The following is a 12,618-nucleotide window of genomic DNA, read 5'->3' as shown; positions in this document are numbered from 1 at the left end:
CCCTGCCCGCCCACCCCTCAGGGGAGGACGCGGGGCCGCGGCGATCTATAAAAGGCCCCCGGGGTCCGGGAGGGAAGGAAGGAGGGAGGGAGGAGGGCAGCGATCCGCCGCCAGAGCCGCGGGTGAAGGGTGAGGGACGGGGCGCGGGCAGCGGCGCCATGGCCCAGTCCGTGTGGGGCTACGACAGCGACAACGGTGAGTGGGGAGAGGGGGGGCCGGGCCGGGGCCGAGCCGGGGCGACATCTCCTTGCCTTTTCCCTCCCCCCCTACCCCCGCAGGACCCGAGCGCTGGCATGAGAACTACCCCATGGCCAAGGGGGACAAGCAGTCGCCCATCGAGATCAACAGCAAAGAGGTGCGGCACGACAGCTGTCTCTCCCCGTGGCACGCCAGCTACGATCCCGGGGCGGCGAAAACCATCCTGAACAACGGGCGCACCTGCCGAGTCGTCTTCGACGACACTTTCGACCGATCAGGTCGGTTTGCGCTTTGGGGTTTTGGGGGTCACTAGGAAAGGAGGTTTGCGAAGCGCTGGGAGTCGAAACGCGTCCCACGGTACCTATGCAGATTGGCAGAGAAAAGTCATCTGGGTACATTAAAAAGTGCTCCCGGAGGTTTTTTTTCTGGTGGATCTGTCCATTTTTAAGTCCAGCACAGGTGGGACAGGGAGGCTGCAGCTGCTGGGGTAGCCCTGAAATACAGGCTCAGATGGAAGATGGGCTTCTCCTGCCCACGTCACCTTCTTCAGCGTGGACACAGCGTCCTCAGGTTTTGTGTAAGGGGAGAGAGTGTCACCCAGAGGGGTGCAGTGCGTGCCCTGAGGCACTTTGTGAACACAAAACTCCTATCTTTCCACCCACTGACCTTGATTCCTTCTGTTTGTATGGGAATTCTTCAGGTCCTCCACAGCCTGGAAAAAGTTGTGAAAATGGCATTTAGGAAAATAGCATTTCATAGCTTCTGGAAAGCTATGAAGTGGCTTTGTTATTTAATTGAGAGAGAGCAGTCTTGGTTCTCTAAGTTAAATTGTTCAAAATTCGATTCCAGAGCTGTATCAGTGTGTAGTTCCGAATGCAGACAGGCAACAACAGTCAAAATGAATACTAAATTCGCAATACCGTATAATGTGAAGACATCTAGAGAGCATGCAATATTGATCAGTCCTTTATCAAGAAGGAAAGCAATCTAATTAGTGGAAAACAGAGTTACCTTCCATTGTATTTTTCTGCATCTGCTTTGATGGCATTTGTATTGGGATTCTGTTCTTAGTAAGCTATATAATTAATGAAATATATCTGCAGTACATTGAAAGATCACTATCTCTCGTTTATCTTGATGAGCTTATTGTTTCCTTGGACTCCTTTATTTACCATTACAGCTACCTGTTATTGTTCCACCTCTCGCAGATGGAATCTAAGCTATTTAGGACAGGGACCATCTCTTCGTTATGTATTTGTAGGATGCTTTAGTATTTATTACCACAGTTTCTATGCAGTGGCCTCAGACAAATCATAAATTGCACTTTTGTTAGAACACAGAATGCTCTTCCACAAGCACTGCATAAAGTCAATGCCTTGACTGAAAGCATGGGAAGTACATTGATTATGAACCTTTTCACATGGGAGTTCTGCTCTGTCTTCTTTGCAGCTTCGTAAAGGCTGAAATGTTTAGACAAGAACATTGTCTAAACTCTGCTCAAGAACACGTCTGCCCAGGGAACTGTGTTGGAGAAAGACCCTCATTTGGCCAAGCAGAGTGCAGCCCTTGGTGCAGCCCATCCTCTAAATCATCTTCCCTCCATTCTCTCCCTGCCTCTCCCCTTCCCATCATCTCTGTTGTCCCTGTGGACAGCCAGTGAGCACCTTCACTCCCTGCTGCTGTTACTAACTTCCTGCAGCCTGCTGGACTTTTTAGGGCTCAAGCCTTTCATAGGGATGTGTCTGACTGGAATTAAATACAATGTTTGACAGCTCTGAAAAACCACATGAGAAGCATTTCCTAAACATTTTGTTACCTTCATTTGTTGGCTTCTGTGGTGGCAGCAGCTGAGGATAAGTAGTAGTCACAGACCCGATTTTAATTGGAAAAAAGAAATCTAGCTTGAAGATAGCCTTTTTTTGATCTAATCACATAGAAAATTTTGAATGTTAAAAAGTTTTAATTTTATACTAGAGAGACCTGTATACTGTTACAAAGTGCTGTTTCCAAGTGCTTCACAGTATTTGAGCTCTGGAAAGGGCCATCTGTAAGAAATGACCACTAAATGAATTTCCAACTCTGATATTGATGTAGCTTGCAAATGTAGGTAGATCACATAAATTCAGCTCCTGAGAGTTTCTGATTCCACTGATTCCAGTGTGAAATGGCAAGCAAATACTTCCGAGGATTTGGGCCATAGTCTGCCTTATTTTTCCAATATTCAAAAGTGAAACAATAGTAATAATAATGACATATTTTCCACTGAAGGCTTCTACAGAAGGCTTACTCAATACTGTATTGAGTTAGTTATGATAATTTATTTACGTATGAACAAACAAAAAATAAGAGGATCTGCATGCCTAAAACTCAACACAGTGCCTTGTTTCTGCCCCCCCCCCCAATGGCTGTGACACCTACCAACTAAAAAGAAACTGCAAAGTTAAACCTCTTGGTAGCTTCGTATAGGTATTCCAACACATATGATATCAAGAATTAATTTGAGACCATTGGGCACAAGAGGATTTAAATATTATTTCAATGTTAACTTTGAACTTCAAAGCTATTGGTAGAAGTTCAAACTTGAATGCTATTTAAACAAGGTCTTCTGGCACTGCACTTGTGAACTGCATTATCAGCTTTCTGTGTAAGGAAACACGTCTCATTCCTGCCTTAGGTAAGGAATGAAAAATGTATTTGAGAGCTTATCTTCTAACCAGTCCCTGCTCAAAAGAATCCCCAAACTGAGAGAGCAGGTGTGATGTTTCGAAAGTCAGAGTTGATGCAAACTGTCAGACTGATGCGTGGTCAGCATTAGTTGGCTAAGAACATCAGAAATAATAGCTTCTTAATTTGTTTAATTGGTGGCAATGTTAATGTGGAATATAGCTTTTGCTTGCTCAAGAACACTTTTCTTTGACCTAGACTCTTTTCCCTCACTTTTGGGAAATAGGTCCTTTTTTTTTAGAAGCAGCAAACCGTGCTGCAACCACTGTTTAGTTGTCTGAACTATAAAAGGTACACCACTCATGGACTAGAGGTCTGCTTTGTGTTAATTTCAGTCCTATCCCCAACCATTTCACAACAGATCATTTTCATGACAAGAATCAGCTGTGAATACCTTCCTTCTCTCTCCACATCAGGAGCTATAGTGTGTCCGCTTTCCAAGAGAAAAGGGGCTTGTTGGACTTCTGGGGTTTGATTCTGTGCTTGACTCACAGCAGCTTCCACAGTTTTCACATCAAACAGGGCTCTTCCTGAGCGATAGCAGAACTCAGCCCCAATCTTGCAAACTGGTGAGTGTTGTGACCCCCCCTGCAATCAGCGGGATTTGCTAGAGGTGTTCCACACTTTCAAAGTACAGGTTCCCATTCAGTAAACGTCTACGCCAGCATTTTGTAGGCAAGTGTTGATGTGGGTTATCAATTGCAGTGCTGCGAGGTGGGCCGCTCGCAGGAGCCTACAGGCTGCGCCAGCTTCACTTGCATTGGGGTTCCTCTGATGACCATGGCTCTGAGCATGTTGTAGATGGGGTGAGATATGCAGCAGAGGTAGGACTTATTTTTAATAGTAGTATCCGGTACTAACTGGAGCTTGACTGATTGTGCATCTGAACAGATTAACCATTCTCCTTTTGCAAGTATTTAGCTATGGATATTTTCTAAGATCTGCCTATGCAACTTGTGAATATTCATCAGTGTGCAGTGGAATAAGTTACATCTGCCAACAAATGTATCTTTGCAAGTATATACTAACATGGAACTCGCTTCTTTTTGAGTTTTTGCTGGTATTTTAGAGTGTTTTAAAAATATTTGAGACAAAGTGATCCATTATTGACAAATAGGAAGATCTGTTTTCTGCTGATACTTTTTGGCTTTTAGCCATTTTTGGTATAACTTGAATTACTAAGTTAGTTTCAGAAAGCATTACTAATCAATAGAAAAACTCACTAAATGCAGATTTGGTAAACTGACATTCAAAATTAGGTCCACCTTAAAACTGATTCAGAGTGGTAAAGAGTATCTTCTGCTTCTGAACATCTGTGCTTTAAAATCTCTGTGTTTATTTTTGGGAACTGTGGAAAACAGACGTACATTTGGGGTTTTTTTTAAATGTAAACTACTGCACTATTATCCAAATTTGCTAAAATTAATGGCTGGTCTAGGCCCTGAAGACTTCTTCAAGTAATAAATATAAGTGAATTCCCTACTGATGCTAGTGAATTACTAGCAAATGTTACCTCCTTCCTCCATCTTATTTGAGAATAGGCTCACAATATATATCTACACCCACAAAAAGTCTGCGGTCGTGTTTTCCTGTCTTACACCTATACACTCAAGATACAGACCTTACAGGGGTTTTGCCCACCTATCATAGGAGAAAATTCAGGCAAATATTTTGCAGGGTCAGTGTTCACAAACATTGCAGAGATGACTGTGAGTGATGGTGTGGGTTTTTTTGCCCCATTCCTTAGCCACAGCCAAATTATGTTGGTGTTCTATTTTCTCTGGATGATTAAACAGACAAATTCTGCTTCCCCAAGGTATTGGTTAGTTCAAGCCCAGACTTTCTACTTTGCTTTTGATTGCAGTACTCAGATATTTTTTGGCAGGAGGAGAAAGCCTGGAATGTATTAAATTGTGCTAGAATGCAACCAAAGATATATGGCTGTTCCACCTTTATCCTTAGCAACGATATCCTTATCCTCAAGAGAAAAGAAATGGAGAGCAATACATTAACTTATATTCAGGACAAATTATTTTGTTGTTGTTTTAAATAATTGTTACTGTGCTTAAAAAAAAAAAAACCACCCCAAAGCTGTTAAAAATTAAAGACTTCTATTGTTTTGTATGGCACTATGTTCCAAACACTACTTTGAGATCCCACGCTGTTGGTTGCAGAATCTCTAGCTATATGCAGAAGCCAGAGATTTTACAGAAGATGTAAAAACTTGAAATATATCCTGAAAATACAGCATCGTTGAAAGTAGAAATGAGAAAGGTCAGGTTACTATCTCCACTCCTTTCCAGTACAATGTGTCGAGAGTAATAAGAGATACAAAACAATAACGTGTACTACACGCAACTCAGTGTAAATTCTTGAACTGTTATCTACATAAGACGAAGATCTAAAAATCTACTTGAGATGAAGTGCATGTCAGTAAGTGTTTTATGCACTGCATGTGTGCATGTCACGTGCATGGGTTAAACTATTTATAGATCAATTGTCTGATTAATTTTTAAATGTATTGTGTAGTAAACTCAATTTTATTTCTTTTATGCTTCAGTTAAATGCAGAGTGATGCTTTATAGAAAGTGTGAGCATATGGAAGCATGGGAACAAGAATAGGAAATACTAAGAATTTTCTTTTTCATGTTCATTCCTTTACTTACTGTGTACTGGAAACTTTTCTTATTTTAATGTAAAATCTCGTAAGATTGTGCTGCTGGCAATTTCTTGCATTTATAACTGATGTTTCATTGATTTTTAGTTACATATGGTGCACTGGAATCCAAAACATGGTAATTTTGCTGGAGCTTTGAAACAACCTGATGGTGTGGCTGTTGTGGGCATTTTTCTGAAAGTAAGTAACAAATACTCAGTATTTATAATTTTCTGTATTTTTCATCTTTCTCTAGTGCCAGGGAAAAAGTTCCTATTGTTTTTCCCTGCAGTGTATCATTTTACAGGAAAACATTCAAAACGACGTACAGACTGAAATCACATATGTCCTTGGCCCCTCCAGATTCCATGCACTAACCCATTCAGAGCCAACTTCTGACACCATTTGTGACACCAGTGGCACATATGATGGGTGGTATTGAACAAGAGACACACAACTTCAAGCCTGGGACACTAGCTGTCTCTGATAGCTGACCAGCTCTTTGCTGTGGTGTGTACTGAGTGAGGAGGACAGTCTGCATAGGAAGAGTGTTTCCTCCTGCCCCTTGTCTGCTAGCAGGTATTCTCTCTGCCCGTCAGCAAGGTTATGTTGACTGGTTCCCTTCCTTGGTCTCTTGCTGATGCCCACATAAGCTGGGAATCAAAAGGAGTTCAACGAACTTGCTCCAGAAAGAAAGAATTGATGGTAAAAGAAGTTCAGTGAACATTTTAACCTTGAAATACAGAGGCTTCATAACATAACCTTAATAGAAAGAAAGCAAGCCTAGTATCAAATCTGCATGTGGCCTAGGACACCGAGAAACACTAACATGCAGACAACCTAATAGCGTAGCGATGTGGCTATCATTTTACCTGCAGGTGGGCATTTCAGCTTGAACCACAATATTGGACAATAGCTCTCCTTTTATTATTTTATCACTAGTAAACTGCATTTGTACAAGCAATAGTAAGTGGTTGTAATTAATGTTGCCACAGTGTCCCCCTAGAGGCTAGATCCAATGTCATTTTAATTCTGTTTACTGTGAGCCAGCCTGACCTTTTTTGTTGTGGTTAGTTTAAACTGAAAGTAACAGAAGGTCAGCACCTGTCCAGATTCTCCCCTATGGCTATGTCCTTCAATTATTCTTCCTTTGTAATTTCTTCTGGTCTATTTTAGGCTAAAGCTTTATCTTGTAAAATGCAACTTATAAAGTACAACATTATGTTCCTATTAACCATGCTAAGGTCAGCTAAAAGGTCTAGAAAAGTAAGTAGTATCTGCCCGCCTTTCCCTGTTTCCTTCTTGCTCTTTGATGTAGGAGCCATTGTTTTGCTCTGGGCTTGTCGTGTTCCATGACTGTGGGTTTGGATATTGCTAAAATAGATTGAATATGTATTTTGGAAGAAGACATGACAATAACAGCATGTCTTATGCATGCTGTCTTCACTCTTCTGGGATGCAGAGCCATGTCAAAGCTTTTGGAGGTGCTGAACATCATGAACACAAGCAATAAAGTGACCCCATAGCTTGGGGAGGTCATGACATGAATCTCATCATATGTCTTACATCAAGTCTGATCTGGCTGCATATGTGCTGCAGAATATTTGAAGTGTCTGCAGGAACTCCAGCTCTTCAGACTATCAGCACTTTGCTTCGTGCTCATACATCTCACAGTGGTTGTGGGTTGCTTTCAAACCAGGAGCCAAAGGCTAGGCCCTGGAGGGTGTAGATGACACTACCTGAGTATGCCTTTTATTCCTCAGACAGTGGGAGATGCCTTGTAGAGTCCTTCAGCACATTTTTGAACTGCAAATCAAGCTACTTGAGTCTGCTGTTCCAGATGTTCTTTTAACACACATAATTTTGTGTCTGTCTGTACTGGATGCTCTGAGAGTACTGCTGCCTAACTTGACAGATGGGATGTACTGCATTTCTTTCAAATACTGGGGAACATGATGTAAAAATACAGTACTTGTGCTTTGCGTTACAGGTTGGAAAAACTCCCAAACCAGAGATGAAGAGAATTCTTGAAGAAATCGACAACATTAAGACCAAGGTATCAAAACTATTTTTGTAAAATAATGATGTAGTTGAAAAGCAGCAGAAGCAGAAATCAGAAGTTCAGATTCACTTTTTGGCATCGTTCTGATACCTAACAGTAGTACCAGACACGATGCACTGGGCTGTGGAGCAGGACACTTTCTTTTACTTAAGTAAACATATAAGTCCTCAATTCTGTATGTATTCCTGTTGTAGAGAATCTTGTATTAATCCTTGCAAGCACAATTGATAGTCTTACTGATACTGCTCTGTAAAAATATGCTAGTGTGCGAATATCAAGAAGAAATTAAAAGCTTTTTGAATCTGAGGACTGCAGTGGCCAAAACAGCCAGAAATTTAGTTAGTCTGAAATGAGTAGAAACTAGTAGGAATGGTGAAGCAAGCTCCCAGTCAGTGTAAGGGAGATTAAAAACTTTATTAAAGATGGAACTGAATTCATTTATGAAAGGGATTACACAGAACAGTTTCTGCACCAGTCCTAGGTTCTGTTTTCCTATCATACTAGCACAAATAGCATCGCAAACCCATTCTAAACTATTTTCCAGTTTAATTAATGATCTAAGGACCAAAGTCCATACTTATTGCATAGATACAACTGCAGAAGGGAGTTCTTTGCAGAGAATTGTGATACTGCATCAATTCTTCTTCATGATAGCTTTACCATTCTAATGATGCTAAAAGAAAATTACCTTTTTTATTTGACATTGAACTTACCACCAGATCACCGGGACTGAATTTTACAAATTTTGTAAGCATTTTCTTCCCAATTTAGCAGAATTTCTTGCATTTAATTTATGTATGTATGTACTGCCATTGATGTGCAGGTCTGAGCCTGAAGTCTGTTCTCTCCTTACTCAAAGTCATATTAATTTTATTTTTTTCGCCTTTTCTTAGTCTTCAGATACAATTCAGTTCCTGCTGCTGAAGGAACTGAAGGTCATTTTTTTTGCCCTACGTATTGCTCTCCCTGTTGTGTCAATGATAACTGTCTTGATACAGACTCAGCTTTCTCTCATAATCCCCGTATCTTTTTTTTGCCATTTACATGCAGAAGAGCTTTGCCACAGTTAACAAAAGGTTGATCAATCACCCTATGAAACACTGTGTCATACAATGATGACAAGATGGCAGTGATATCCACTCCATTACATTCTATCTGAGACTGCCTAACAGGAGATTTTATAACGTCTAACAGCAAACAAATAGAATTCTGATTTCTTGCATGCAGATATTCTCTGTAGTGGTTCTGGAAAAAGCAACAGTTGAAGAAAAGCAGAGAAAGATAGGTGCATATGCAAACAACTACATTGTGCATTTTATACTTTTTTTTCTTTCCTGTCATCACATACATTTTACCAAGATTACTTATTTTTCAGGAAGATTAATGGATGGTATCACCGGTGTATTTATCACATGTGCAGCTTCAATTGCTATGATGCATTACAGGCAGAGGAGTTTCTTGGACACTGCACTCTATTTACTGAAAAAGAACAATTTTGTTTGTGAAGTTATTTGAAAACTCATATTGAACTTGCAAAATAGTTTTGTCAGGAAGATATGTTTGGAGTCTTGATGTTATTCTTTCTACCCATATTTTGTGCAAGGATGTGTGGAAAAGATTTCAGCTCCTCCCATTGCACTTGGTACGGTTATACTCTGTTCCCATCTAGGGAAGATTCTCCGTGATAGGAGAAGGAATTAGGAATAATGGATTTTGCTTTCCAGAACTGCATCCTAAATACCAGTAGAGAACTGAACTTTCTTCTTTAGTTCTTGTCACCCTGAGGGGACGAGGAAGTCTCATCACAGTCCTGTGGAGATATTCTCTTGAGTATCCTATTCGGTGGAAAAGAAAAACTTCTCAGGAAATGTTGTCTGGTGTCTGCTGTTCTCCCTTGCCTGGTGATACTCACCTTTAGTTGTAAGACATTCAGGATCCAGTACTCTTCCAGGAAATATTGTAACTTTATTCCATTAAGTGAAACAAAAGCCAACAAAAAGATTGAGACACTGTGACAATGTAATTAGAGCGCAGTTTTGGGAGGAGACAGATGGAGATTTAAATTCCTTCAGCTAGAGGAGAAGACTGTAACGAATCTGGGATAAATGCCTGGCCACTGTTCTACTGGATAAAAAGGGTACCAGTACCTGCAGTGCCACAGCCTTTAACTTTTATCCCAAGTGACCCAAAATTTAAAAAAAAAAATGATAATTCCAGAATAGAAAAATGTAATAACGAATTTGCTTTGGTCCCACACAATTCAGTCTGTAATTTCTTTTAATTTATTAATGGAATCAAAATGTCAGTTATTATTAATTGTGGGGCAAATGCTTGAGAGGAAGAAAAGGAGATCAATATCATGCATGAATCTTGATATTTAATTACTTCCTTTATAATAACATAGATACTGATATCTTTTAAGATGCATATCCCTAGAGTTACTGCAGAGAATTTTTTTCGTTTTGTTTTTCTAAGGGGAAAGAGGCTCCTTTTCAGCACTTTGATCCTTCAATTCTTTTCCCCAAATCTCGGGACTACTGGACCTACCATGGTTCGTTCACTACACCCCCCTGTGAGGAGTGCATCACTTGGATTCTCTTGAGGGAGCCGATCGAAGTCAGCCCAGACCAGGTAAACTCCAGCTAGTTCTGCTACTCCTTTACCCTTTCTCAGCAGTGTGTCAGTATGTCAGTGTGATGATTTGCAAGCCCTATGTGACCTTCCCTTTTTTTTTGATGAGGAAAGCTTTAGCTGAGGACGGTGAGAAATTGCCTGCAGAACGGACTGGTGAAATGGACTGTAAAACTGACCTTGAGAATCAGGCTGTCTTCCTAGACACCTCCTGGAATAGCTTTAGCAGGAGTGTTCTTGGGATACTGAAGACCTGCATAGGTAGAAGTGCCCCCGAACCACAAAATTCAACCATGATGGCAGCCTCAGTTCATTCTCTCTGCTTCAGCATTAAGTGGCAAGTGAGACTAACATTTAGCTGGTTTCCCAGTTTAAGAAATTGCTGGTCCAGATCTTGACTTCCTAAAAGCTGTCAGTGAGAGGGATAAAACTAGCTAGAACCTGCAAACCTGAATGTTAATAAAAATTAATGTACTAATTGTATTCATATAGCTCAAATGTGCGTTCACACAGGAAAAAGAATAGAGAGCCAGTCTGGATAAGGTGACCTTCTTTTTAATTATTGGGTTAAAACTTTTGGTTATTTATAATATTTTCTGTTTCAGCAGCACTAAGCGGGGTATAGCCTTTTTACTGATTTGGCTGTTTTCAGAACAGATTTACTTTGCATTCTGATGAAACAATTAACAAAGCAACACTGAATTTAAATTAATTTGGAGAACTATGGCTAAGTGCTGAATTAACGATTGAATTTAATAGTCCAGTTGGCATACATTTCTTTGCCTTACAGAACAAAATATGAACTTCTGCAGGCCAGCTTTTTCTATCAGCCTACCTTGCATAGACTTAGATGTGCATCCTTCTTCACGGATAGCCGTATTTTAATATGGTCCAGCTCCAGCAGGGTCACAGGGGCCCCCTACTTTTTTTCCCCATTGTGAGTGTGGGTCAGGGAAAAATCCAAAAGAAGCCCAGGCAAGCGTCAGATGATGCACTGTTCTGTGGTTGAAGAGTGTGAAGATCCACAGAAACAGTGCTAGCTGTTGGGGTGAAGCAGTCTTTACCAATAATCTCTACCAGTATGCTTGTCATAACGTAAGAAAATTCCTTTTCTGTCTCGCAGTTTGTTCTAGACATCAATGTCCACGGTGCTTCCAGGTGAATTCACACTGACACTTTTAATTTTTCTTCCTTGCAGATGGCGAAGCTCCGTAGCCTTTCCAAGAATGGAGAGAACGAACCTGTGAACCCACTGGTTGATAACTGGCGCCCACCTCAGCCTGTGAAGGGCAGGATAGTGAGAGCCTCATTCAAGTGACGTCTGAAACATGCTGAACTTGAGTGAGAAAATCCCTGCATCCCAAAGTGTAGCTAGTTTTTGCTGTCTACTGCTTTTCCTCTGGATCCAGATCTGTGTTTCTCAGCTTGAAATTCTGAGTGGTAAAGCTGAATCTGATTTTGAAAGCAGAAAAAATACTGTTTGCAAATACTAACCTTAATAAGGAAACGTGAGATACACATGATTCTTGACCACAAATGCCTCAGCATTTCTGTTAGTGTCACTTCTCTGCCCTGTGGTCTTGGAATAAAAATGGGCTCAGTTTCAATATTTAAAATAAATTTCAAAGGAAACATAGTAAAGGCAGAAAAATGAACCAGTAGTTCAGGAAAGCAGAAACAACAGTGGGTCAACAGTACATGAACAGGAGGTAAAATGCCTGCTCCTGCAGCATCTCCAGTGGTGATCTTCCTCAGATATTCCACCTCCAGTACAAACATGCAAAGAATAAGTTCCTGTTTAACATGCCATATTTTTTCCTCCCTCTCTTGTTCCTAGTTTGTTACCAATATTAATTAGTATTCCATGGATGCAATCGGGCATACTCAGCTTCTGTCTGTGAAGAAGAAAAGATACTTTGCTGTCATTTCAGCATTTGCTGTCTTTGCCACGTCCTGCTGCTGCCCATTGATCTTTTCTTCTTTCACTACTGCTGTTACTTCACCCATCCATCTGTAGAGCGCCGCTGGTATCATGTTGCCTTGTGTTTAGTATAGCAGCTTTAGTATTGCTGAGGGGGAGGTGCCTTTCTTCTGCTGCTCTATGTTGCCTCCCAGGATGATGGATTTTCAGTTTTGATGCTCTGCCTGTTGGTTTTTTTTTTATTTTTGACATCTTAGCATGCATATTAATAACTTCACCTATTAGGGATTTTGTTGCATATGGAAAGGGTCTTTGTGGATGACTCCTATGTGTCATTTGTCTTCCCCACTGTTGAAAAATCCAGGTTAAGTCACCTAAATGTTTGTTTATTGTGACTCTGTAGTTACACTCTAAGTGGAGTCTGTT

At 40.7% G+C, this 12,618-nt stretch overlaps 1 protein-coding gene across 1 annotated transcript; it reads left to right on the top strand.

The window, feature by feature from the left end:
- Positions 1 to 149: 149 nt before the first annotated feature.
- On the top strand, positions 150 to 11,589 carry LOC104292474 (carbonic anhydrase 3-like). Its single transcript, XM_009891868.1, has 7 exons — positions 150 to 195; positions 279 to 476; positions 3,628 to 3,746; positions 5,687 to 5,779; positions 7,569 to 7,634; positions 10,116 to 10,271; positions 11,470 to 11,589. Exons 1-7 carry the CDS (start codon positions 159 to 161, stop codon positions 11,587 to 11,589), a joined length of 789 nt encoding a protein of 262 aa, XP_009890170.1. The 5' UTR covers positions 150 to 158.
- The last annotated feature ends 1,029 nt before the right edge of the window (positions 11,590 to 12,618 follow it).

This window comes from Charadrius vociferus, unplaced genomic scaffold (genome assembly GCF_000708025.1).
Source record: "Charadrius vociferus isolate BGI_N301 unplaced genomic scaffold, ASM70802v2 scaffold15, whole genome shotgun sequence".
Classification (NCBI taxonomy): Eukaryota; Metazoa; Chordata; class Aves; order Charadriiformes; family Charadriidae; genus Charadrius; species Charadrius vociferus.
Note: the sequence above shows the minus strand (reverse complement) of the source record. Positions and strands in the feature narration are given on the sequence as shown.

Excerpts from the sequence above, each read along its gene's own strand:
- LOC104292474 (XM_009891868.1), top strand. The coding sequence starts at position 159 with ATGGCCCAGTCCGTGTGGGGCTACGACAGCGACAACG. Across the intron at positions 477-3,627 it reads CGACACTTTCGACCGATCAG|TGCTGCGAGGTGGGCCGCTC; the intron begins GTCGGTTTGCGC and ends TATCAATTGCAG. Across the intron at positions 7,635-10,115 it reads TCGACAACATTAAGACCAAG|GGGAAAGAGGCTCCTTTTCA; the intron begins GTATCAAAACTA and ends TGTTTTTCTAAG.